Raw genomic sequence first — 27,901 nt, 5'->3', positions numbered from 1 at the left:
GGGAAGCACAGGGCCTCGTCCAGGCAGCCAGGCTGGAAGAATTCCCCTGATTCCATAGGTCACATTCTTGGGGCCCTTAGCTTATTGAAGGAGAGTCAGTCACATTAAAGAGGGTGATCTGCTGCTGGACCCACCAGCTTAAATGTCAAGTTTCCACTAAAGCATCCTCAACAGACACATCCAAAAAAACCAAACAACAACAACAAAACTGTGTCTGTGTGTGTATGTGTGTGTGTATGTATGTGCATGTGCACTCGTGTATGCACGTATGCTTGTGTGTGCCCTCAAAAGTCAGAAGAGGGTATCAGATACCCTGGAGTTACAGGATGTTTGAGCCTGGGTGTTGGAAACAGAACCTAGGTCTTCTGCAAGAGCAGCAAGTACTCCTAACCACTTCGTCCTCTCTAGCCACCCTACCATGCCCCAGTAATTCTTTAACCAGTATCTGAACACCCTTGGGCAGTTTTGTCTAGATGCCACAGAATAGTCCTCACTCTGGTCTTGTTACAGACTACCTGAGGGGAGAAGGGTTTACTCAGCCTCCAGAGAGGACAGGAAGGCATGGTCGGTGTCAATCACTGTGGCAGTCCGGAAGCAGAGTAAGCCCCACCCCCTTGCTCACAGAAGCCCTCCTCCCCATAGATTGCATCACTGCTGGGAATCTGGTGAGGATGTGTAAGGGTCTACTTTCTGCTCTCTATCCTGTTAGTTGCGGATACATTTTCTTGACTATTTTAGTTTATAATGAGACCTATAGTTGATTATGTCAGTCTCCTGTCTTATTGCTAGCTGCTTTGTCTATTTAAATTCTCACATTTGCATATTAAGTTTAGGCTCAGCTCGTTCATTTCTACTTGAAACCTCTGGGTCCTTGGTTGGTATTGTGTTGACTCTAACCGCAGCTGACATCTAGAATTGTCTAATCCCTGGATGTAGTCATTTTTCCATTAATTTAGAACTTCTAATTTCTCTCTGTAGTATTTTGCTGTCTCTGTTGTTGCCAGATTCATCTTTAAATATTGGCTTTTCATGTGCTTGTACACGTGCCACCCCCCCCCACATGCATGCACACCCACAAAATAAAATCAGATAGTATATGGTTGTTTCATATGCCATAAGGTTTTCTTTGGTTAATGTTTTTATCTTTCTTTGCCCCCTTTTTTGGTGTGTGTGTTGTATATGTGTGTATATGTTCACACCATAGAGTTTTCCATGACTCTCTGACTCCACACAAGCCTCTTGGCTAACCATAACTTCCAAACATGTCCAGGTCACACCCTTTTCCCTGCCCCTCCCATTTCAATGATCCCATTAGCCTCTGCTGCCCCTCCTCAGCTCTTCTCCCTGCTGCAGCCAGACTAATCCTCTACCTGTGGTCCTGTCCCGCTTCCTCTCTCCCCAAACCTCCCAGTACTTGCTGCATCCTTTGGACTAAAGCCGAAAGCCCTGCCATGCACTTGCCAGGCCTGATAGTCTTCCCACTCCCTGCTGCCTCCAGCACATGTCTGCTGTCTCCCTGCTGACTCTTGTCCAGCCATATTGGCCTCTGCTTTTCCTTGAGCCTCCTTCAGTTTCCCCCCTGCCCAGAGCCTCTGCACATGGTTCTCTGCCAGGGCAGCACTTGTCCCACACTTCCCTCTTCTCTTTCCTCAATTGTCATCTTCAGTGACGGCTTTTCTGGTCACCTCATCTACGCCTGCAGCCCAAGTACAACACCCTTTCCTTCTGTATTTTAGCTCCACAAACTTAAACAGCTGAACTTCCTAGTTCATTGTGTCTTTTCCCAACCTGAATGTTAGTTAGCTCTGGAATGAGGGACCCTTCTCATGCCTTTCACCCCTGTGACCCTAGAGCAGTGGTTCTCAACCTTCCTAGTGCTGTGACCCTTTAATACAGTTCCTCATGTTGTGACCCCCAACCATAAAATTATTTCGTGGCTACTTCATAACTGTAATTTTGCTACTGTTATGAATTGTAATGTAAATAGCTGGTAGGATGGATGTCTGATATGTGACCCCTGTGAAAGGGTCTTTCTGACCCCAAAGGGGGTCATGACTCACAGGTTAAGAACCATTGCCCTAGAGCCTAGAGAACACTAGTTCTTAGTAGGGTCTCAAAAAAAAAAAAAAAAAGTTTGCAGAATGTTCAGTGTTTATTTCCTAATGACTTAAAAATGTTTGTTATGTGCATCTTTGTGTGTGTGTGTGTGTGTGCACCAGTGCATGTGTGTGCCACAGCACATGTGTTGTGATCTGAGGACAACTGTGGAGTCAGTTCTCTCCTTTCACCCTGTGGGTCCTGGAGAGCAAACTCAGGTCACTGCATTGACTGGCAAGAGCCTTTATCTGTGAGCCATCGCTCTGGCCTCCTAATGGCATTTTAATTCCTTTCCTTTCCATACACTCCTTCTGTAGTGACGTGTTCTCAGTGTCTCTCCTGTGATCAGCCTGAGCACTGTCTCCCGCTCCCACTGTCTTGATAGCCTCATTTGTATGTGTGGTACCTGGGAGTGTTAACAGCTATCGAGACACAATGGCACCCTCTCCTTGAGAAGTGGACAATAGGAGCCACATTGGAAAAGGGAGCCAGCAGGACCTTGACAATCAGAGAAGAAATGAGTGAATCTGAGGGTCTGACACTTGTTCACTTGTCACAAATACCCACACACTTCTGGGGGGGGGCTTCATGTACCCCACTGGAAAGCTAGTCAGAGTCTAACTTGATGATGACACCTTTGATATTTCAACAGTGCTCTGTGTGTGTGGTGGGGTTAAGTTTGTAAAGTAAATCTCCAGAAATAGAGGTGACGGGTCAGAGGGCAAATGTGTTTGTCATTTTGGCTGTTATCGAATAGTGCCCGATTCCCTGTGAGACTCTCTAGAACAGGAAATGAGAAAGGCAAACACTGGACCGTGTGGGGCTGCCAGCATCCCACTAATGATGTGGGTCCAAGGGACAGACAAAGGCTGGTTTCGTCCCCTAAGCAATGGAACTAGTGTCTTCTGGCCTCCCGAAGACCCATAGGCCCCCACTCCTGCCCTCCCCTCACCTTGCTGACACTGCTTTTCCTGAGGGCTTCTGGGCTGTGCACCATGTAAGTGATGAGCTGGGGGGGGTGTGTGCTGGAGTGTCTGCGAAACATTGTTGGGGTATAGATATTAACTAGGGAAGGGGGGGAGCCCAGCCTCTGGGGACAGTGCTGGCATCTGTGAGGTAACAGACTTTTTATTTTTCTAATTAAGAAAATGTCAGGAGCTGGGCGGTGGTGGCACATACCTTTAATCCCAGCACTCAGGGAGGCAGGGGCAGGTGGATCTCTGTGAGTTTGAGGCCAGCCTGGTTTATAAAGCGAGTTCCAGGACAGCCAGGGCTGTTACACAGAGAAACCTTGTCTCGAAAAACCAAAAAAGAAAAAAAAAAAAGAAAGAAAAGAAAAGAAATGTCAGGAGTCATCTTCCAAAGATCCCTGACAAGTCTATAGGAAAGCTTAACTCTGACCTGAGTCAGGTGACAGATCAAGTGCAGGACAGGTGGCCATACTCTGTAGGTCAGTTGGGTAAGTGAGCCCTGAGCAGGGAGTTGACTGCACAGAATCGGACTCAACCCGGGCTCTGCTTCTCTGCACTTCTTCCCTGCCTGCCTGGGAGGGAAGAAGCTGAACAGGAATGAAAATTGTTATTATTGACGTGTGAGAAAGAGGGCCAGGCCACATACCACGGTTCTTGTGTGGAGGTCAGAGGACACTTGGTGTCAGCTCCCTTCTTCCGTCTTTACATGAATTCTGGGGAGTGAACTCAGGTCCAGACTTGCATGTGTTGTTTCCCAGTGAGCATCTCACCAGGACTGAAAATGCCCAATTGTCTGATTCTCAAAATTCCTTTGTTTATTTTAAGTTTATGATTCATGAAATACTAATTGTTAATTGATCCCCATAGCTAATTGGTTATGGCTGCTTCTCAGCATTTTAGGAACTTGTCCTGCAGCAGACCTTAATCATGGATGTTTGACCCCATCCAATTCTGGGTGACGATTGGTTTCCACAAGGAGTAGCCCTTGGGACCGTGGTGTATGTCAGCATTGCCTTCTGTCTCTGAAGGCTCAGTGTAGGAAGCTGGGGTGCCACTGAGAGCATCCCATGTCTCCTGAGTGGGAGGCGCATTCTCTGAGTCTTGGTCCCTACTGGTCCCTGCTGTACCAGGCACTGGCTTCCCCTGTGTCTCCTGTGATCAGCCTGAGCGCTGTCTCCTGCTCCCCTATCTTGAGGGCCTCATTTGTGTGTGCAGCACCCCTCCCCCAGTCCCTAGCAGAAACCCCTGTTGTGTCGGGCTGGCTGTTGGAAGGTGTCAGGAGTGTGGAAAAGTGATAGTTCGATGGTCTCATTGGAAGGGTCTCGAAATGAACCAAGTGCCAGCAACAAACAACACACAGAGCCTGGCTTCCTGTCTTCACAACAGGGAGCCATCCATCCACCCTGGTGTTTCTAGACTTTCTGTATGACACTTAGCTAGAAAAAGGTGTTTGTCCTAGATCACAGTGTTTCCCCCGTGATTTATTAGCAGTTTTACTGAGGTGTAATTTATGACATAAAGTGTGTCATAGTAGTGGATGAGTTAGTCATTTCTAGTAAATGTATAACATATACACCATAACCACGACTCAGTTTTCAAGCATTTCCATTTTCCCAAAGACCCTTCTGCCCATTTGCAGGCTGCCCTGTGCCCAGCCCCACGCCCAGGCACCACAGATGTAATTTTTTTTTTTTTTCCAGACAGGATTTTTCTGTGTAGCTTTGGAGCCTGTCCTGGAACTCACTCTGTACACCAGGCTGGCCTGTAACTTACCTGCCTCTGTCTCCTGATTAAAGGCATGCACCACCACCACCTGGCAATTTCTTTATATGGATATGTCTTTCCTATACATTGTACCTAACAGAGTTCCATGCAATTTGTGTTCTTTTGTGATTAGCTTTCCTCTTTTAGCATGCATGAGTGTGTATGATATGTGTATTCATGTGCGCATGTGCATGCAGAGGCCTGCAGAGGTCTGTCTCTTATCTACCTTAGTTTTTGAGCCAGTTCCTGAACCTGGAGCTCACCTGACTGACTAGAAGGCCATCCTGTTTGCCTTTCTCAGTGCATGCTGCCACACCTGGCTGTGTGAGGGTGTAGGGGTGGGACTAAGTTCTCCTGATGTGCAGCAAGCACTTTACTAACTGCGCCATTGCCGAAGCCCATTGTCTACTACATAGCTAAACTGCTTGCGAGGTTTAGCCATGTAGTAGTGTATGCATTAGTGCCTCCTTCTTCTCATAGTTGAGTTAGTTCATTGTGGAGATACCCTTTTTGATTAGTCGCTTGCCACTTGATGGACGTTTCCGTTGTTTCCCATTGGGGGTCTTGATGAATAAGGCTGCTGGGAACTCTCACATACAGTTTTTGTATGGGTATACTCTCATGTGTTTTCAGTTGATGCCTACGTTGATGAATAGAATTGCTGGGTCTCATAATGTTTGATCTCAACTTTTGTTTTTTGTTTTGTTTTGTTTGAGACATTATCTCTTTATGTAGCCCTAGTTATTCTGGAACTTGATATATAGAACAGGTTGGCCTCCAACTCACAAAGATCTGAACTCGGAGATCTGCCTGCCTTTACTCTTGGGTGCTTGAGTAAAGGTGCACCAACCACCACACTTGGCTTTATCTCAACTTTTGAATAAACTGCCAAACTCCAGGGACTGTGCATTTCCATTTCCCTGCATCTTTGTTAGCACCTGGGTTATTATTATAGCCCTTGGAGTGAGCATGGAGTGGGAGTTCTCTGGAATGGGCATGGGGTAGGATCACACTGGAGTGGGCATGGGGTGGGAGCTCTCTGGAGTGGGCATGGGGAGGGAGCTCTCTGGAGTGGGCATGGGGAGGGAGCTCTCTGGAGTGGGCATGGGGAGGGAGCTCACTGTGTTACTGTCTTTTGGCCATTGATGCTGAGCTTTTTTTTTTTTTTTTTTTTTTTTTTTGAGACAGGGTCTCATGCTGTATCTCTTGACTAGTCTGGAACTCATTATGTAGACCAGGCTGGCCTTAACCCTGCCCCTGCCTCTCCAGTGCTACGATTAAAGGTGTGTGACACCGTGCCTGGCCTGAGCATCGTTTTGGGTGCTTCTCGGCCATTTGTTTTGCTTCAAGGTGACAGGTCAGTGGCTCTTTTGCCTATTTTAAACCAGTTTGAACACTGGCTGGGCAGGAAGGGTTCTCTGCATTTTGGATGCAGTTCTTCATTAGATCCGTGGTAGAATGTGTGGCTTTTGTTTTTCTCACACTGATACCATTCTCCCTATGTTCTAGGGAGAGCTTTATCATAAGTCTTGGCTCATGAGAATAGAGGCTCTGGAGTCCCACTGTCCACACTGTCTGCAAGCTAGAGACCCAGGAAAGCTGGTGGTGTTTTTAGAAGCCTGAGAGCCAGGCTTAGTGTGAGACTTGAAGGACTGGAAATGTGAGCATGGAGGGTAGAAGATCCTGTCCTGTTCAAGAAGCCAGGTGCAGGGAGGGCAAATGTCAACTTCCTTTTTCTGCCTTTGTGAGGTCCTGCTAATAGGATGAGGACAGTCCCTTACCTCAAAGGCTGATCCCTTCTAAAATGGTCCTCACAGACATACCTTGGCTGACACAAAACCTACTACTGTCACACTTAGGGAATGTGAAAATCAATCACTTGGAGATGCTGTGTTTGGATCTTCGGTGCTAGCTGGTAGGAAAGGTGACCGGGTGAACTTTGGAAGGCAAGAACAGTTTGTATTTTCCTTTCAAGGGACCCAGGAGCCCAGACCTGCCCTTTCCTGGCCCTAAGTGCAGTGCTCCTTGGTGAGCAGTCTCTTCAGGGTCAACTGCAGCCCTTCCTTCCCTGGTCATAATGTAGCTCTGGATCGATGCATCCAATCTGTCACTTTAAGGAGAAAGAGCAGGCTGTCTCACTCAGTACTGTCCTTGCTTTTCTGAGTGGAGGGAAGACTGGGCCCACCCATCCTTGTGTGTGTCTAAAACACTGCTGCTCAGACATGAACATGATCTGCACTCCTCAGATCCCAGGCTTTTGCTTTCTCGGATATGGCACTAGGCTGCCAGACCAAGCGAGGGTACTGTGGGTTGATAACTTGGATAAACATGGCGCTTCTACCTCCTCCTCCCTGCTGAGTTTACACTGTGGAGAGGGTTGGACAGCTTGTTTTCTTTCCCTTGGAGCCCTCTCTCTACACTCCTCTCCAGCTGCCTTCTTCCCCACCCCCAAAAGTAATGTGATCTCCCAGGCCAGTTCCTCTGCTCCGCAGATTCCTTTAGTCTTAGGGAAGGAGAGGAAAGGCATTAACTGTTGGCTTCCCAGTTCCAAGTTAACAAACCCCATTGTAGCCAGGCACAGTGCTGAGCTTGAAGCAAAAAGGATGATATGGGTAACAGTGTCTATTGGATCCTCTAAGTTTCCCCACAAGACGTCTTACGTCTTATTTCAGAGATGTTTCTTTTTCAGTGTGTGTGTGTGTGTGTGTGTGTGTGTGTGTGTGTGTGCGCGCGCGCGCGCGCGCGCGCGCCTGTTGACATAGAATTCATGATTCTCCTGCCTTGGTCTTCTGAATGTTGGAGTTTAAAGGGTTGTGCCACCATATTGGCGATAGAGACTTAAATCTTATTCAATATTCAGGTCAGAAGAAAACCAACAAGATTTAGTAATTTGAAACGAAATTCTTTGGCCCTCACGGCAGAACGAACTCAAGTACAAGAACACAGACATTTGTGGAAGCCTGAAAATCACTTTAAGTTGAATTCAAGCTTTTGATTGAGCAAGAGTGCTCTATGCTATTTGTGTTATTGATATTCCTGTTTACCGTTAAATATAAGGTGCAGATGTGAATGGAGTGAAGAACTTGGTCAGAATGATGGACCTCCATCAGCAAAGCTGAGATCTGAGAGCTGTTCACTGCAACAGGTTTTAAATAATTTTTTAGCCCAGTGTCCTTCTTGATCATACACCACACATTTCTATGTGTGTGCATGTGTGTGTGGTTTGAGTTAAGGTCACAGGCCAACATTGTCTTCTCCAGTCACTCTCATCTTATTTTTTGAGACAGAGTCCTCACTGAGCCTGGAGCTTCCAGGTTGGACTAGATTGGCTGTCCAGCAGACCCCAGGGGTCTTCCTGGCTCTGCCTCTCAGTACCAGGGTTACAGACTTCCCGCCATGCTCAGCTTTTAGGTGGGTGCTGGAGGTCCGCACTCAGGCCCTTGTGCTTTCTCGACTCGTCCATCTCCTCACTCCCATCATGGTTTTGGTTTCTGTTTTTGTTTTGTTTTGTTTTTGTTTTTCAAGACAGGGCTTGAACAAGCCTTGGCTGTTCCTGGAACTCACTTTGTAGACCAGGCTGACCTCAAACTCACAGAGACCTGCCTACCTCTGTGGGATTAAAGGTGTGAGCCACCACCGCCCAGCACCCGTCATGTTCTTTTAACAAGGGGATTTGGGTATTTGGGTTCCATTCCAGGTTCTGCTGCCAACATGCTGTGTGGACTTGATACAAGTTGTTTAACCTTAGCCACAGCTGTGTTGCCCGTAAGATGCTCAAAACGGTTTATGAGAGTGAATGTTTCCCCATCGCTTTTCCAACCCCACTGAAATGACAGCAAGAAGATTTTGTTGGTTTGGAGACAGTCTCACTATGGCGCCCAGCTTGACCTCAGACTGATGGAGTCTTCTGACTCAGACTCCTGAGTCCTCAGCTTATAAGCATATGCACCGCATAGATTTTTTTTTTTAAACTGAAGATGTGTAAGGACAAAAGGAACCCCAAAGGAGACAGAAGTGAATAACAGGAAACTGCAGGCAGCCAAGAGTGGTAGCAGACTTACGAAAGTGCAGGATCCTGCAGCCTGATTTCTGAGAGTGAGCCCTTAAGGAGTGAGCCAGCGCACTGGTGGGAACAGAGGAAGGGTCGGAACCAGAGGTAATTAGGACCGTAGAGGACAACCTGAAAGAGGGATGTTCAGAGTTCTCACAGGGCTCCAGGCCTGCGCAGTCAGGTGGTAGAGAGTTTCCCATGAGGCTGTGGACCGGAGCCTGGTGTGCAGCCTGGATTCAGGTAAGCCTGTGCTTAGTAACAGGAGAGTGGTCAGGAATGGGATGGATTTGCTGTTGAAAGTCCACACAGTAGTGGATCCCAGCCCCTCTCCCAGGGCCTGCTAGGCAAGGCCTTACCTGGGAGGAGATTGAAACACTCCTTTCTGGGGAGAAAAGAAAAGGAACGGCCCCAGAAAAGTACCCTCTAGATACCAGCACTGGGGCTTCCCTCAAAGTCCTTCAGCTGTAAGTTCTTGTAAATAATGAATGAGCAGCCAAATGTCATTGTCTGTTTAGAGAAGTCTCAAATGGTAACGAAGAGTAAACTTAGACACACAGAGGCAATGCAGGAGGAGTTCAAAAGAATGGTTCCTCACAGTCCTCAGGGATAGCACAGCATCCAAGAACCTGCGACAAGAGAGACATTAGTGTTTTTGTTAGTGTTGTTGATCTGTTGTTGGGGTAGCAGAGTCTTCTATGGCCCAGGCAAGCCTTGAACTCACTATGTAGCTGAGACTGGCCCTGAAGTCCTAAGAATCAGTTTTTTTTTTTTTTTTTTTTTTTTTAACTAATAAAAAATCTTTAATCCCAGCACTTGGGAGGCAGAGGCAGGTGGGTCTTTGTGAGTTCAAGGCCAGCCTGGTCCACATAGTGAGTTCCAGGACAGCTAGGGCTATGTAGAGAGAGCCTGTCTCAAAAAAACAAACAAACAAAACATTATAACCACCATTTAAAATTTAACAGAAGACTAAGTCAAATTTACCTTAGAATGTAGAACATAGAGACGTGGACATGGAAGACAAGGGAGGCAGGGGGTTAGAGGTGCCCTCCCAGGGCATCAGTGCCCATCTGGCAGGAATTCCAGAGAGGGGGAATTAAGTAACAGTAACAACAACAAATAGAAGTTAGGAGACAATTATAAGGAAAAAAAATGAGCTCAGCAGTTAAAGCTGCTTACCGCACAAGCCTAGTGGCCTGAGTTCAATTCCCAGTTCATTTCAACTCAAATAAAGGTGGAAAGAGAGAGCTGACTCTACAGAGCTGTCCATCAACCTCCACAAGCACGCTGTGGCACACATACTGTCTCCTAACGATTTTTTTTTTCCTTTTTTTCTTTCTGATATAGGGTTACTTTGTGTAGCCCTGGCTGTCCTGGAACTCACTCTGTAGGGCTGGCCTCAAACTCACAGAGATCTACCTGGCTCTGCCTTCCAAGTGCTAGGACTAAAGGTGCGAGCCACCACCACCTGGCAATAATATTTTTTAAAGGGAAAATTTCAGGCTTAGAAAAGTGTCTTCTTAAGCTAATGCTGTTCTCTGAACTAGATAGCCCAGCACTGCATATGAAAAAGACATCGTTGTGAAGTCTGAGGATGCCAAGCGGGGGAAAGAAAATTCTGTCCTAAAAACTTGCAAAGAGAAAAGCAAGCTATTTATGAAGGTTATGGAGGTTCAGAAATGTAATAGGGTTACATTTCTTTTTCTTTCTTTCTTTTTTTTTTTTTTTTTTTTTTTTTTGGTTTTTCGAGACAGGGTTTCTCTGTGTAGCTTTGTGCCTTTCCTGGGACTCACTTGGTAGCCTAGGCTGGCCTCCAACTCACAGAGATCCTCCTGGCTCTGCCTCCCGAGTGCTGGGATTAAAGGTGTGCGCCACTACCACCCGGCTCTAAATGATTATCTTGTAAACTTAGAAAACAATGGGGAAATGTCTTCAAAATTCAGAGAAGTTATCCCTCCCCCTTCCTTTTTTCTGCTTCCTAAGTGCTGGGACTAAAGGTGTATGCCACTGCCACCACTCCATGGGACATTCCATGTAGCCTAGGATTCTATACCCACCTAGACTGTCACAGCAGTATACAAGTCTCTTTTAGACTTGTTTTACCCAAGAAGCCACAGGGTGATGGATTCCAGGAAAATGAGGAAGTAAGCCCAAGAACAACTTTGAGAAAGCTTGAAGTGTTTCAATATTTGGGGAAGTACTGGGAAGTTTTTGACAGATCTTTGAAGTATTTGGGAAGAAAGTAATAACTAGGAAATAGGAAATTAAATTTTGTTGTTTTTGTTTGTTTGTTTGTTTGTTTGTTTTTCGAGACAGGGTTTCTCTGTGTAGTCCTGGCTGTCCTGGAACTCGCTCTGTCAGTCAGACTGGTCTTGAACTCAGAGGCCCACCTGCCTCTGCCTCCTGAGTGCTGGGATTAAAGGCATGGACCACCACTGCCCAGGGACAATTAAAAGAAAGAAGGAAAGAAGAAGGGGAGAGGGAGGGAGAGAAGGAGGGAGGGAGGGAGGGAGGGAGGAAGGGAGGGAGGGAGAAAGAGAGAGGGACACGATATAACTAATACCACCAAGAAAAGTGTAATGAAGCATTCATTGCCTGAGCAGTGAACAGTATTAATGCAAACCTCACCTCTCCGTCTAACCAAAACTCTTGATGCCACAGTTGGGAGGGTTAGGCTGAAGACAGTGTAATGCTATTCTAATGAGCAGGTAGGTGATGTGTAGACTCAGCCCAGAAGCAGCAGGTGTGAGCTTAGACACCCAAAAGAAGCAGCTCTGTGAACACACCAGAGTGGGCTGCAGGACTAGGTTTGCTCTCTGTCTCTCTCTCCTCTCTCTTTTCCCTCTTCCCTCTTCCTCCCTCTCTTCTTTCTCAATAGGTTTTCAGTCTATAGCCCTGGCTAGCCTGAAATTCCCTGTGTGACCAGGCTGACCTTGAACTCATAGAGATCCACCTGCCTCCCCTCTGGAGTGCTGGAATCAAAAGTGAGCACCACCATGCCTAGGCTTAGTTTTAATATTTTCTTAAGACTATTAAAAGAACCTTCATGCTGCTTGATTTTTTTTAACCAAGTATGTATAGTACTTTGATTAAAAGTAGAAAATAATTAACATGAGCACACTAATATTATTCATTTTATTAAACTAAAAGATTTGTTTGAACAAATATGTCTATACCGTTTATAAAATAAAGTCAAATATATATGTGTGTGTGTATATATATATATATATATATATATATATATATATATATATATATATATATATATATATATATATAATGAAATTTTTGTTCTGTTTCTGAGACAGGCTCTACTTAGCCTAGGCTGGTTGGCCTCTTGATACCCTTGCTTCCACCTCCCAAATTATGAGATTTTTATAGGAAGAGAATTTGCTCTGGGCCCTCACTGAAAATCTCAGCCTAGACATCCCAAGGGAAAGAGTAGATCAGGTGCATTATTGGGATATGCAGGGGAGGCTGGTGAAGATGTGGGCTGGGGGGGGCTGGGTCCCAAACTCCCCAACACTAGCTTTAGATGAAAAATTAGTCTTTGTGACATTTGAACCCTGCTGCTCCTGACCCACGGCCAGTTGACTCTTACCCTTCACAAAGTTAACAGATCTCTTGTCCTTAGGACAACCTCTGGACCCAACATTCTCCTAGAACTCACTCAGATTATGCCTTTTCCAGTCATTATTATTATTTTAGTTTTTTGAGACAGAATTTCTCTGTGTAGCCCTGGCTGTCCTGGAACTCGCTCTGTAGACCAGGCTGGCCTCGAACTTACAGATCCGCCTACCTCTGCCTCCCAAGGTGTGTGCCACCACCACTGGGCTTTCCATTTATTCTTGATTCAGTGTTCATTTGTGCTCTCAACTTAGACCTAGTGCTCATGCAAGAGTGCTGTTCCCAACTGGTGCAGGGTCCTCTGGGAAATGATGTTAGCAGTTCACCGTGCACTTTCTGTGTCAGGGTTTCTGTACATTATTTCCAGTGTCCAGCCCACTCTTACGACCACAGACGAGGAAACTGCAGTTGTGAATGAGGCTTGGGGAGTCCGCTCGACCCACAAGCATTGCAGTGGCCTCGGAGGAAGAAGGACAGGAAGTACACAGGGCTGGGGTAAGACAGTCCTGGCAGGTCCTTGAACCCTAGCCAGGGTTTACCTTCTGAATAGCATCTGAGGAGATGAGGAGAGAGCCCCTTCCTGGATTTGCAGCCCACAGCTTCAAGCAGATCGCCAACATGTTCAAGCTCATGCAATCTCTGCTGCTTGGCCTTGTCAATTACCTAGCTTTCCCAGGCTGAAGTCACTGGGCCTTAGTGGCCTGTGATTGGTGACTGACAAATAGTTCTGTCTGACTCAAAGGTTATGAGACTTACGGGGACTTCCCTGCCTTACCTGTGTCCTTGTAGGGCAGGGAAGTGCTGTGGCTCTTGTGATCATCAGTTCAGCTGCCTAATTCTCTGGATGTCTGTACCGGCATATGCACCAAGCTAGAGAAACTGGCCAATGAATGAGAGCCTGTAGGCTGTGGGCTGTGTTGGCCTGTGCTTGTGAGACAAACGGTCCCTGTTCCCCCAGCATGACCAACTGTGCTGAAAAGAGTGCAGGGCTGAGCTGTGGAGGGCTGTCTTCCCAGGCCTCTTGTCACACCCACCTGCCTCTCTCCCACCTGCACTCCCAGCCCAGGCCTGCCTCCTAAAGAGCCCTCCTTCCTGATTCCCGCCTCCTCTTGACCCACTGCTGTGGTGGGGGCCTGCCCCGTTTCTTTTTAAAAGAGGCTGAACCCAAATTTTATCTAAAAGCTTCAGGGTTCTCTTTTGGTTAACTTACTCTACTGTGACATACTTCTTCAATTCACAGGTTGTTTTCAGATGAATAAATTCTAGATTCATAAAATCCATCCATCCCCATCTGTCCCGTTCCTGGTAAAATACATCAGCAGTCTTTCCCTCTTCCAGTATGGCCCCTGGGCTCACGGACGCAGGGTCCTTTGGGGCTTCAGCAGTTTCGCCCACACAATCTGAGGCAGTAGGCTGCAGCCCAGACGGGATAGTGAGCAGGCCCAGCAGCTTCGGTGCCAGGTTCATCCATGGACTGCACTTCCAGCACTGACCAGGTGGCCGCTCTCTAGCAACACATTTTAAACTTTTGTTACATTTATTTGTTTGTTGTATGGGAGCGGGGAATGAAAGTGCCCAGAGTTCCCATGCCACTTGGAGGTCTCCGAGCACTTGCACAGACTGGTTGTACCATGCAGGTCTGTAGATTTCCCAGGTGACAGTGGCACAGCACATAAGCCTTGGTCCTTTCGTCTTCCTTTCTACGTCTGCTACCCATCTTCTTTCTATTTACTTTGAGACAGTCTCATTATGGCCCTGGCTGGCCTAGAATTTTGCCTGTATCCCAGGCTGGCTTTGAACTTGTGGCAATGTTCCTGCCTCTGCCCCCCAAATGCTGAAATTACAGGCATGCCCCCATGCCTGCTGTGTTTTATTTTTCAGTCATTGGCTTTCTGCTTTGGGCTGATGGAGGTGCAGTCTCAGGCCTTTCTTCCTTCAGATGACTGAGACTGACTGCTTGTACACATTGCTCTTCCCATCTTGCCAGAGTTCAAAAGCTGTATCTGGAAAGAATAGTTCAGTCTGCTGTGTTGGTGTGCAATTTGGCAATGGCCTCCATGATCATTGCCACTTAGAGCATATTACCAGGCCTGTTGATGAATAGTTTTATTTCTAAATTATAAAGGGTTTGGACAATTGATAAGCATTACTTATTTAGAGAGGATTTTAGAGGATAAGGTCATTGTATCCATAAGAGCAGAATATTTGTAGTAATTAGCTTTTAAAAACAAGCTTACATCCCAGTATGAAGTCCAGCACATGTGAATAAATGTCTGACTTGTATTAAAGAGCAATATTCAAGGATAGTGTTAGAATTTCAAAATGCCTTTTAATGTGTAGTTCTTGGCATTAAGCGCCAATCTGAATGTAGCCCTGTGATCTGATATGCTGTATGGCGGACTTCGTTATAGTCTGATCCAAGACCCTTGGACTTTCAGAATGGTAGCAGAACAGACAGATACTGCGTCATTTGTTGGGTGTGTGCGGGTGGCACACCTCTCAGCGTTACTGTTGGCATCATGTGGAGGTTGGAAGGTTCAAGACCACACTAGACAGCACGCGGGCTCTCACGGAAAATGGTCTCCTAGGACCAGGAAGGGATCCAGTTGGTGTGCGTGCCTGTTGGTCTCCAGATGGTGGCGTGGCATCAGTTCTGTAGGCCCCGCTGGGCGCTCCTGAGGCCTGACCTGGCACCTGCACTAGTAGCAAAGCAGGCCCCCTTGGCTTCAGCAGACAGATTTCAGTGTTGATTAGCACTGGCTAGGGCACTTCTGAAAAGTGCATGACATCCTGGCTGAGAGGCTTGTGACAGACACAGACACGGCACTGCTGGTGAAGTCTGCTGTTTTAGGCAGACCTAAGTGGAGACCTTGCTCCTTCCCTGTGCCTAGTGTTCCAGACACCCTGGGCTCTCAGCACTGTAGGGTAGGCTAGCCCCCTCCCCCCCCGCCCCCCGTCCCCCTCCTTTGTTGTTTTGAGACAGGGTGTCCCTGTGTAGGTCTGGCTGGCCTCAAACTCACAGAGATCCGCCTGCCTCTGCCTCCTGAGTGTGTGTGCCACAACTGCCCAGCTTTTCTTTCTTTTGGAACCAGAGTCCCTTAACTAAGACTTTCTCTGAAACAGGTCATGACAACCTCACGCATCCAGCTATCCAGTGCTTGAAAGCTAGGTTCTTAGTGGGAGGGACGCCTAACCCACTGGTCAGGAGGCCAAACTTTGGAGCCAGGTAAACCCTGACTGAGTGCATGTCTTTCTGGTTCCTACCATGTGAACTTCTTGAGTGTCTGTTTTCACATGAAGAATCGGGGTGATGATCTGACTTTCCTCAGGATTGTGGTGCACATGCCCTGTGGATGGCAAGATGCATGAGGGTCCTTCTCATAGAGGACCATCCTGGTACAGGTCAGCTCTTCATGTGCTAGAGGGTGTGGACCAGATTTTTAGTTATGTAACATTCTTTCATAAGTTTATTTTCCCTTTGTCGTTGGAACTTGGATGGCTTTTTATTAAATTACTGGCTGTAGTCTGGGGTCCTTGTTTCCCACCAATCTAGATTCTGAATCTGTGCCAGTAGCCCACTGCTGCGATTATTGCTTAGTTCAAATCTTGTTGGTAACCTCCTCTAGCTAGTGGTTAGGAAAGTGTAAGAACTCAACGCCACTGTGAAATGGATTCAAACACTGATGGCCCATGGCGCCAAAAAAAGAGGGAAAGTTCTCCTGAAAATGAGGTCAAGAAGGGCCGCCATTCCAGCCCAAAATGAACATTCACTATGGAGACGGAATTCCCTAAGTTTCAACTCACATCTCCAGGTCTAAATGAATGGTTGGAGCAGCGTCCGGTATTCGGTATTCCTGTGGGTTCCAGCCCTGACTGTTCACATTCCTCAGACACCCACTTTAGGCTTAATCACAGTTGCTCCTCAATATAAACGACACTAGTCTTGGTAACTCAGGAGGAATTTGCGTTTCCACCGACCTTCCCGACACGCAGCAGCTGGGGAGGGCGTGGGGCCGCTGCCTTTCCTTGGCTAGGAGAGGGTTAAGGGCCAGGCGGGGCGGGGCGCAGGGCCCTTTGTTACCGGCCTAGGCGGGAGGCGGGACGCGGGCCCGGGCGCAGGCAGCGCTGGGAGCCCGGTGAGCGCGGCCTTGCGGGGCTGGGGGCCCGGGGCGGCGGGGCAACGAACAGGGCCTTCGTCGCGGCCGTGGGACCATGTTGGAGATCTGCTTGAAGCTGGTGGGCTGCAAATCCAAGAAGGGGCTCTCCTCGTCCTCCAGCTGCTACCTGGAAGGTAAACCCCTGCCCGGGGGCGGCGGACCCGCTAGAACTGTCCTGCGCACTCCCGATCCCTAGCCTTTTCCTTCTGAGGCCACCGCGGGCACTCGCTGATCCAAGCGGACTTCCCGAGAGCCGCGGCTCTGCTGCTGGCTAGGCCCCAGCGCATGGTGCGGCTCCCGCCCAGAAAGTTTGAAAAAGCCCGAGAGCCACAGGCCTTAGAGTCCTCGTGAGCCCAAGTTGTGGCGTTTCTACCGCTAACTGGGAATTATGTGTCACAAAGGTGGGCCTCCACCAAGTGCCGCGTACAAAGGGATCCTGCTCTACCATTTATGGGTACAGAACTTCGTGTGAACTCTCTACCCCCACCCCCACCTTTCTGCAGACCACGGAGAGGTCTTAGGAAGTTTCTTTTTTCAGGAGGGAAACAGAATGGTTTTGCTTGGTATTTCCAGAGGTTTGAGAGCATCCAGTTTGGTGCTTGGTGGGGGAGCCCCTTATGTTTGGTTCTTGGCATAAACTTAGAGCCTGCTTTTGCCTGCCTTCCTCTCGCCCCTCTGATTCCCTTCCTGTGGTCTTGAGTGTTTGGTTCTAACCCGAAAGAATGACAGATGGGAGAGGATGAGTGGAGGGTGCTGGGGCTGGGCGTGGCCAAGCCTGTCAGGACACGGTTGACCTCTTGTGGGGACTGTTGCCTTCTCCAGAAGGAAGGGCAGAAGCACTCACAGGCGCGGTGGTGCCGGGCTTCCTGGTTGTTTCATGTAGGAGTTCAGATAGGAGGACAAATGGCAAGTTTAGTTTAGAACCACCTTGATTTCTACTGTTTTCTAGTCTTTCTCTTTCTAGAAATGGGGGGGGGGGGGGGAGAGGCTCTTCAGTTCTCTACCATGCTTTTCTTTCCTTTTCCATCTGACCCAAAGGCCTGAAGGGCCGGCCCCACAGAACCCCTGGCAAACTTGTGTCCAGCACAGGTGGAGTGTGCTGCCCCTTTGCCACAGCTGTGCTCAGGACTCTGGCCCTCTCCAGGACTTCAGGGGATAGATCCCTTAGAGGAGCCTCTTGTGGATGGCATGAGCTCAGAGTCTAACATTTGGAGGGAGGAGTTGGTTTATTTGTCCCCCAAATTGGCATCTGAGCAGCCAGAGTCATCTTCAGTTAATACACTGCTTACTTTTTCCAAGTCTTTCCACATTCTGTGCACGCTCCTCCCATCTGTATCCAGTTAGCGAGAGGCTCTATCATCTCCATTTGGAGGCCGCTGCTGGAGGCAGAGATGAATGGACTTTTGTAACTGCAGTTAGGTCACAGCACAGCTTTGCCTGGGTATCAGCTTGTTCCTGAGGGTAAAATGGGATTTAGTGCAGAACTGGCTGGCTTAATTATTGTTTTAGGAGGGAAAAAAAAAATCCATAGTCTTATTCCAGCAAGCCTTAAAGTGAATTCTAAAGTCAAGCCCCGAAGAAGTATCCACACAGTAAGGCTTTTTCCAGGAAGTGTCACTCCAGGAGTTCTTTCTGCTCACTGTGTTCAGAATTCTTGTTCTAGAGCTGAGAGAATCAACCCAGCTCAGTAATTATGTCTTAAAGACGGAAGTGCTGTCTGTCTCAGGGGAAGAGAGCGGTTGCCAGCATCTGGAGAAATAATCCAGGCTTTTCTTTTCCTACTAACATCCTAAGTCAATCAATCAGTTCGTCAACACCCACTCAGCGTCCGAGGGAATTGAATATGGTGAGTTTTCCAATTATTACCAAATACATGCTCCCTGCTCCTTGGGCCTAGCTGTCGGAGAAGGCCGACACGGGCAGCAGTAGTTGTTAGGTGGCTGTGGTGGGCCAAGCACCATCTGCACTCCAGACGGACTCACTTCCTGACTTCTGATGGTGGCCCTGACTATCTCATCTTGTTAGGTAAGAAACTGAAGCACCAAAAGGCTGAGTGACATCCCTGAGGTGACAGAACTAACAAGTGATGATGCCAGGATTTGAACTTGTGCCATCTGGCTCCAAGGAATCCACTTTAAAAAAAGAAAAAGTTTGGGGCATTGGAACCCAGGGCCTTGAACTACATCCACAGGCCCCTCCCAACTTTTGAATTTTGAGCCAGGGTGTTGCCACGTTGTCCAGGCAGGCCGTGAACTCAGTCTCTAACACAGACAGGCCCTGAACCTGGCATCCCTCTACTGCAGCCTGCTGAGCACCTAGGGTACAGGCTTGCACCACAGTGCCTGGCCCAGAAAGCCCACTCTTAGCCCCAAACTATGGACCAACCATTTGTCTCGTGGAACACGCTGTCTTCATTCAACACCATCTTCAGAAACTCCCAGCTAGTGCCTGCCCTACACCAGTCTTTCCCTTCGGCACCTGGCACTGCTAACACCTACTTTCATAAAGCAACAGAGCTACTAACATTTGTTTATGCAAACAGAAAAATACCTGTAAGGAAATCCGGAAAGAGTAGTTACTGAAAAGTAATTGGCCCTCCTGTTCTCTCCTGAGAGGCAATCACTATTGTTCTGTTTTGTTTTTCTAAAAGAAAAAGCATGCCCCTCTAGAGGTAGCTCACGTTTATAAGGCGCTTTGTGATGCTGGGATTTTACTCTCCAGTATCTATTCAGAATGACCAAAGCAGTTTTAGTCTTTGGTCCACTTGGAACCCCAGTCTTGTCAAGTCCCTGACCCTGGGCACATGAAAGACCGCGTTTGTAGTCATCCACATGGTGTGGGGAGATCCGTGGGCTCTGGGTCTGTGCTGGCTGCAAAGTGAACTCTGGTTGACCTCTCTCATTTATTTGAAGAGCCCACTCCGAAGCTCCTCAGCATGAGACTGTCCAGCCAGTACCTCCTGCAATGCCAGCCAGATTGCTGTGCCTTTAGAACTGGGCTCTGAATAATCTCCTGAGGTCATCACTTGCTTCCCTTGTTTAGGAACAAGAGGATCCCGGGCTCTTTCTGTCACCTAGCAGACCAGTCTTTGTCATTTTGGGTGGTGTTAATATCATTGTGCTTTTATGATGTGACAGTATATGACCCCAGACTAGTTCTCAGACTAGCCCTGTTGATGTCCCAAGAGAAGGCCACTAGATCACTTTTGTGGCAGCACTTAGAAGTTGGCGTTAGAAGCTCCCCCATGTGACTCTGACTTCCATTTCCTTTGTCCGTGTCAGGGAGACTTCCTCTTTCTAGCTTGTGGGCTGGCTTAAGGACCCGTGAGAACCCTTTTGACCACTTTAAAAACAGCTGAGGCAAATGCATGTGTTTCTGCTAACTGGGGGCTGCTCTCTGGTGCCCTCAGATATTGTTGGGCCTCCCTTCCAAGTCCTAGGAGCATCAGGCTTCCCCCTCTGATCCCTAGCAGCCTCTCCTCCTACCCTCAGCTGGGTTGACCTTCCTCTCCCACCCCTAGGTCCCTGATGTGTAGACATGCAGTTCTGGAGCCAGGCATCCTCTCAGATGATTTAGGCATGGTGCTCTCTGAGCTGACCAGCTCTTATTTATAAAATGAGGCTCATAGTAGTTTCCACCTCTTTGTTGAGAGACATCATGTAAATTATTCAATCCAGAGCCAGTCATGGAGCAAGAGCCAGCAAATGTAAGCTGTTGCTATTATAAACAGATCTTTAGCAATCTAAAATGGAGGCTTTACTGGTTTCTTTGATGGCTGAAGTAATGATAGAATTGAGCTAGAGCCACCCATACTTTTTCTTGTTAATAAATTATTTTGAAATTTTAAAAATGCACGTGCAATAAAACTAATACTTTGTCTTCTTAGATTTTTAAAAAATCCATTATTATCTTATGCTTTGTCTCTTAGATTTAAAAAATTCCATTATTATCTTATGCTTGTTTTGTCTGCATGTATGTTTGTGGACCACATGTGATGCCTGGTGCCTGCAGAGGCCAAAAGAGGGCATCTGATCCTCTGGAATTGGAGTTACAGATGGCTGTAAGCCACTGTGTGGATGCTGGGAATTGAACCTGGGGTCTCTAGAAGAGTAACCAGTGCTCTTAGACACTGAGTCATCTCCAGTCCCTCTCTTCTTAGATTTAAGTTGAAAAATATCTTCCCTTCCTTGATCCTCTCCTTAGTCCCATGGTGAATATTTTAATAGTACATGAAGCATTCCCATTGATTTTTGGTTAGTATCTTATTTCTCTTCTGCAGAGGAAATATTTCCACAGCCTCAGGCATTTACAAACTAAAATCCTATGCTGCTCAGAGCTTTTAAAAATTGAGTCATTGTAACTGTACTGGTATAATCACTGGTCTGAGACAGACATGGAAAAAATGGGAATAGACAGGTTTTCACTAAGCCAGGCTAGTGCTCATACTTGTCACCCCAGCATAGGGTTTGGGGGGGGACACAGATAAAGGAAGGCTATGAGGATGATCTTTATATATACGTGTGTATACACATCCATATTCATACACATACAAACATCCATATACTGGGCCTGGTAGGCACACTTTTAATCCCAGTACTTGTGAAGCAGAGGCAGGCGGATCTCTGTGAGTTTGAGGCCAGCCTGGTCTACATAATGAGTTCCAGGGCAGGCAACATAGTGAACGCTGCCTCAAAAACAAAACAACAGCCTCCCCACGAAACCTACCATATATATACGCCAGCAGGCGCGCGCGCACACACACGCGCGCATCATGCAGAATTAGAACTAAAGATCAAATGAGATACTGGAAGAATTTTCCTTCATAGTTATAATTCATAAAACAACAATTTATAAAATGTATCCTTAGATTTTTTTTCTATTTATTTACTTTGAGACAGGGTCTCATGTAGCCTAGGCTAGCCTTAAGCTGATAGCAGTCCTCTAGCCTCAGCCACTCAAGTGTTGAAATTATAGGTATAAGCCGGTGGGAATGCCGTTCCCCAACGCCATGGAAATTTTAAGTCTTATCAATGTCAAATAGTAAAGAACTCCCTTGCACATATTACCCACTTTTGACAGTGGTCAGCTGGTCGGCCCTGTGTCCTTGCACGGTGAAGTCGTAGTTGCAAAAGTGACAGAAAGAGTTACTTGCCCTTTTTTCTGTGTGTATACGTAATAGGTTTGTGGTTTGTGCGTGAGTGAGTGTGCATAGAGATGTGCGTAGACATTGCACACATCTGCATTGGTGGAAGTCAGAGGACAGATTTGGTTGTCAGTCCTGGCCTTCTGCCTTGTTTGAGACCAGGTCTCTGTTGTTTGCTACAGCACTGTGTACAACAGGCTAGCTGGCTCCAGATTGTATTCCAGGTTTACAAACTCAGGTCCTCATGCCTGCATAGCAAGTACTTTACCCAGTGAATCATCTCCCCAGCCAGCCCTTTTCTTTTGAGAATGTAACTGTCCTTAGGTGGGAACCGTTACTCAATGCTCAAGTCCCTTTTCCTAACACATACCATTTAGTAGTGGTGGATAAGTAAGACGAGAGAGATACCTGTAGGAAGTAGAGTGTGGGAGGAAAGAAAGGGAGTAAAAAGGGAGCCGAGAAGATAGGAAGACAAAGGCAACCAAGTCAGGAGGGAGAGGGAAGGGAGACTGAACATGGGTGGAGATGCAGGGAGAATGACCAGCAGGAGGGACGGAGACGAGACTGGAAACAGGCGCACTGATAGGTGCTAGCTGAGGCAGAACTAGAGGAGGAGAGTCTAGCAAGTGACGTCACCTCACTGGGCTCCCGTTTCTTTCCTCTGGAAGGTGGTGATGCTGGAGGGCCAGATGTGGTGCCAGTCCTCATCATGGGTCATTAGCTGTTGCTTATCACAGGGAGTAGCTGGACCTTACACCTGAGACTGTAGGGCCCCAACGTTCACTACACCCTCCTAAGATGTAGCACGTTTTACACAGTGCATCTTAAAATTGACTTGACTCTGAGATGGGGGTACGGTGAGACATGGCTTTTTGGAGCCTGAATCGCTCGTGTGTGTGTGTGTGTGTATGTGTGTGTGTGCGCGCGCGCGCTTACATGCGGTCATGTATTTCAGTGACCCAATAGAAATGCTAATGGTTAGTGAGACTTTGTAGAGGAGTTGGCTACCAATGGGTGGTTCAGTTCAGTCAGGTCCCAAGGGACCCAGAAGACACCATCCCTGGCTGTCAGTCTGCTGTACATGGTCTGAGACAGAATAAAAACCCTTGTGTGGTCAGCAGATTCACTGTGGACATCTGGAGTCTGCAGTCAATGCAGGAACTTCTGGAACAGTCCATAGAGACAATCCATGGCTGCACCACACTGTTTGCTTGTTTGGTTTGAAAGCACAGAGAGATGTATTTTTGTGGCCCATTCTGTTTAGGATCTTGGCCATCGCTTATGTTTTGTTGAAAATAACTCCTGTTGTTCCCTGGGCTGTGCTGGTCAGGTTGCTTTGTCCTATTTCTGCTAGCTTTGTTTGGGCTAACAGATTATTACAGTGCACTTTTCAGTTCTGACCTAACAAGCATGGAGGACTCTGCATCTGAGCTTCCCGGCAGAGCTCCACTGTGCTGATCCCTCCTGAGAGTGTGGCAGGCTGAAGCTGTTGGTGTCTGTGAGACAGGCACAGGAAGGAGCATCTTGGATACAAGGGTTCTGAGATTTTAATCTGGCCTGTCTGTATCAGAGCCCAAGGCAGGGATGGACACAAGAAGGTTCATATGTGTGATAGCAGAGGCAGTCCCAAGTGCTCAGGTTTGGGAAGGAACAGTAAAAAGTAGAGGCAGGAAGGAGGTGCAGTGGCAGATGGGAAGGCCCCGAGGATATTGCAGCCTGTGAAGGGTCTACCAGGGCAGTGAGTGGTGGCTGTCAGGGTCAGTCAGGTGAGGCAGCAGGGACTGGGAAGCTGGATGGAAAGATGGGAGAATACAGCTCCCCACCGAGATTCTGAAGGGCCTTGGAGAAGCCTGAAGTTTCTCTGCTGTGGATAGGACTGACAGTGCATTTTCTGAGGCCCGTGCAGACTTAAGAGCAAGCAGTGTCTAAAAAGCTGCCAACAGCCACCCACCTTGCCAGGCACCAGCTATTCTGAACATTGCCTGGGTAACACTTAATAAATGGTGGCTGACCAGTGACAGGCAGGAAGTAGTACGATTGGTATTTCAAAAGGACTCTTCCGTGGCAGGTAGCATGGAATGTAGAGGTGGGGCGGCTGACGGTACTGTGCTACAGAAAGGAGAGTGCTGACAGGGAGGGGATGGATCACAGATGCTCTGTGAGCTTTGGGAAGCTGATGCTGTCCATGTTTTAAAAAGTCTTTAGAAGGCTGTCGAGGTGACTTGAGTGGATAAAATGCTTGCCAGGCAAGTCTGATGACCTGAGTTCTACCCCAGAAACTACATAAAGGTCAAAGGAGAGAACCCACTCCAAATTATAATAATCATAAAAACTAAAATTAATAGTTACAACCATTTCCACGAAATTATAGCCTTTAACAATAGATTGATTTTTAAGCTGGGTGGTGGTGGCGCACACCTTTAATCCCAGCACTCAAGAGGCAGACGCAGGCAGATCTCTGAGTCTGAGGCCAGCCTGGTCTACAGAGTGAGTTCCAGGACAGCCAAGTGTGTAAGTTCAGAAAACATCAAAAGATAGTTTGGGGTTGGTAATGCAAGAAAGTGAGTTAGGTACACCACTTTAGACTCACCAAAATAGATAAAATATGGAGTGTTTTCTCTGAATCTGTCAAATGTTCATGGACTGGACATTGTTAATGTAATTTTTGACTGTATATATTGTATATACTTATTGTATATAGTTTTTCTTATGTTAGTTGTAACCTTTCATTATTTTAGACAAAAAAAGGAAATGTAGTGATATATTGTGTACCCTAATAAATTTGCCTGAAGGTCAGAGGATAGAACAAGCCACTAGATTAAACATAGATGCCAGGCAGTGGTGGCACACACCTTTAATCCCAGCATTTGAGATCTTATGCCTTTGCTTTGGAAGTCACAAGCCTTTAATCCCAGCATTAGGAAGGTTGAGTCAGGAAGTGATATGGTGGGCAGAGAAAGGTATATAAAGTGTGAGGAGACAGGAACTAAAGCCTTTTCAGCTGAGAACTCAGAGGCATTCAGTTAGGATTTGTGGAGTTGGTGCGGTGAGAAGTGGCTGTGGCTTGTTCCTTTGTCTCTCTGATCTTTCAGTATTTACCCCAATATCTGGCTCCGGGTTTTTTATTAATAAGACCATCTTAAGATTCGAGCTACAGCCAGGGCTACACAGAGAAACCCTGTCCTAAAAAACAAAAAACCCAGGGCTGGAGAGATGGCTCAGCGGTTAAGAGCACTGACTGCTCTTCCAGAGGTCCTGAGTTCAATTCCCACCAACCACATGGTGGCTCACAACCATCTGTAATGAGATCTGGTGCCCTCTTCTGGCCTGCAGTCATACATGCTGTGTACATAATAAATAAATAAATCTTTGGAAAAAAAAAACCCAATAGATTAATTTTTTAATGATTTATTCTTATTTCTTTTTTATGTGTATGCCACACGTGTGCAGGTGCCCACAGAGAGCAGAGAGGGTATCAGATCTGAAGCTATAGTGACAGACAGCTGTGATCCCCACCCCTGCCATGTGGGTGCTGGAAACCTAACTCAGATCTTCTGCAAGAGTAGCAAGTACTCTTAACCACTGAGCCATCGCTCCAGCCCCAATAATAGATTCTTAAAGCGTGAGACAAAATTCCTTTGTTTTTTATTCTGGAAACAAGGATTGTATCTTGAGAAAGGTTGGTATTTGGATGGTTTGACAGGATCATTGATTCAGGGAGAATTCCATTTTGTTTTAATTGACCGGGTAAGTACATTGTAATAGAAAAATTGTAAGGAAAATGCTTAAACATTGAGATGACTCAAAAAGGGGTTTCTGTAGAAACCTATTTTACTTAGTACCATAATATCCAGAAGCAGGAGGGGCTATTTTAAGAGAAAGTTGCATAATATGGTCTGGTCACTAGCATACACCAGCCTCCAGGGGACTCTTCTTCATGGTAGGTGTTTTGGTCTCTGGGTCTCATTGGGTGCCTCAGCAGCCCTGTGCAGAAGTCATTACTCTGGAAGGTCCTGGCTCGGAGGTCCCATGACCTTGCAAGGGAAGACCATCTTTGCTTCTCTAACCTTTAGCTGGAACCAGCCATTTTGCTTCTTTAAGAACACAGGAAACAGAAGACAATACCAGTCTCCGGCAGAAGTCAGGTGTCCACATACCACAGCTGCTTCACACAGCGCTCCCTAGCGTCTCTTAGCTAAGGTATTCATAAAGCAGCATGCTTCTATTGAGATCGGGGTGCCAGACTGGCCTTAGGTAATCCTCTTCTTTGCTGAGTGCTGCCTCTGCCTCCAGTGTCCTCTCCTAAGGAGACCCCATCTATTCTATCACTGCATCCCAGAGACACAGCCCTTCCTGGGTGTTCACTCTTACAGCCTTGCCAGTTCTCCCCAGCTGCTTCTTCCAGGGAGCAGCCCAGAGGCCACCAATGGCTCTGTTCTTGTTACCTTCTCCTCCACGCCAGCTCTTCTGCATCCATGACCCGCTGTTGCAGGTGCTGGATGTGAGGGTAATAGAAAGGCTGAGTTTTGTTCAATGTAGTTTTTGTCTTTAACTGAACTGTATGTAAAGGTCTGAGTTACCAAAGGGATGGAATTGCTCTCGGCAAGTTCACATTGTGGGAATAATACTTCTCCAAATTCACATTGTGAAGAGTGCATTGAGGCAGTTACAGACTGACTTGAGAATATTCTGAGCATGACCTCATCAGCTGGAACACAGAGGAGCTAAAACACGAAGCCCTCTCCTTTGCAAAGGGTCTGTTTTACAGATCTGTGCATTACAGAGATTCCTTGAGCCAGAGGAAATCTGAAAGGGGCCACCAAGGAAATAAGACGAAAGCAGCTAAGGCTCAGTCCTGGGACTGAGCATGGAAAACAACTGTGTGCTCAGGGACACATTTCTGCTCTGCCCCTCCCCCATCCGGAAGTGACTCCCAGAGCCCAAGGTGAGGACAGCAGTGAGTGCTGTGCAGCTGGCTGCCCTGCACTCCACGGGACCTGGGTACCATGCCAAAAGGAAGGCAGGAGCTTCCTAGGGATGTTTTTCCTGGAGGTGAAGCCTCCCCTCGCCCTTGGGACAGTGAAGTCTCCTGCCCCTAGAACTCAGGGCCAGCATCTGCTCCCCTCACTGCTCACAGCAGTCTAAACCAGATATGCTATATTTGAGAACCTTTTGTAAACATTTTTCATCAGTGACTCACGACCTTGAAAAAGGATTTTTTTTTTAATGATCTTTAACTTATACTCGAAAGACCCAGCCCGTTTTCCTAGAGTACTGTCCAAACAAGCTAATCATGCACAGACCCAGGGAGTTTTGGGGCATGGCTCCTATCGAACTTTCCAATAGTCTGATACCCTCCTAGCAGAGCCAGGGCTTTCTAGTCGCTTGGAGGCAGTGTTTAGATGGCACCAATCCTTGGTGCTGCAACTGGCTGATCAGCAACTCTTGCCAAGTGTCACTGATGGGCGGCAACATGCTTACTAACTCGCAGCAACAGAACAAAATGGTCTTAGAGGGGACACCGGGCACGTTGAAAGATCCAGATCAAGTGTATTTAAAATGTGATTCAGAGGGACACAGCAGAAAGTGCTCGTGGTGGGGAAGAAAACGACTCCTGGCACACACGGCAGTTTGTTGTCCAAGGGTTAACTACCGCCAAAGGCTTGCTGAGGCAACGGGAGAGGAGGGAGCTCCTGGAGGCATTCTCTTGAGTAAAGCTTTTGGGCTTGGTGGTGATGATGGGGGAGGTTTCCTGACAGTGGGATGGCAGAGAGTTCGTGTCTTGAGCAACACAGATTTGAGTGCGTTCTGCAACTTTGGCTTTGTGAGCTGTGATCATCTCTATGGTTGACGAACATAGTCGGCTATGAAATGAAGAAAGGAACTTGGCACCGGTTCACCGTGAGTCAGTTTTGACATCAGCCTGGACTGGGAATTGGCTGGAAGGTTTTGTTGTTGAACCGAGGCCGCACTCGATGTCTCCATCCAGAGGCATGCATGAGCAATACTTCCCTTTGGGCTTTGGCTGTTAACTTGAGGACCAGGACTGGAAGGTGGAGGAGGGGTGGAGAGAGGGCTTGGAGGCCATTCTCTT

At 47.3% G+C, this 27,901-nt stretch overlaps 1 protein-coding gene across 2 annotated transcripts in view; it reads left to right on the top strand.

Moving 5' to 3' along the window:
* The window catches only part of Abl1 (ABL proto-oncogene 1, non-receptor tyrosine kinase), a 122,143-nt gene that overhangs the window by 61,173 nt on the left and 33,069 nt on the right, over positions 1–27,901 (top strand). The window contains exon 1 of one of the 2 annotated variants that reach the window (XM_028884662.1): positions 16,605–16,798. The exons of the other annotated variant lie outside the window; for it this stretch is intronic. Within the exon in view, the coding sequence (XP_028740495.1) occupies positions 16,720–16,798 (79 nt within the window). The 5' untranslated portion in view covers positions 16,605–16,719. Of the gene's footprint in view, positions 1–16,604; positions 16,799–27,901 lie in introns of those variants that run through there. 2 annotated transcript variants of the gene reach the window in all.

This window comes from Peromyscus leucopus, chromosome 4 (genome assembly GCF_004664715.2).
Source record: "Peromyscus leucopus breed LL Stock chromosome 4, UCI_PerLeu_2.1, whole genome shotgun sequence".
NCBI lineage: Eukaryota > Metazoa > Chordata > Mammalia > Rodentia > Cricetidae > Peromyscus > Peromyscus leucopus.
The sequence above is the reverse complement of the archived record's forward strand: the minus strand, read 5'-3'. Positions and strand labels throughout refer to the sequence as shown.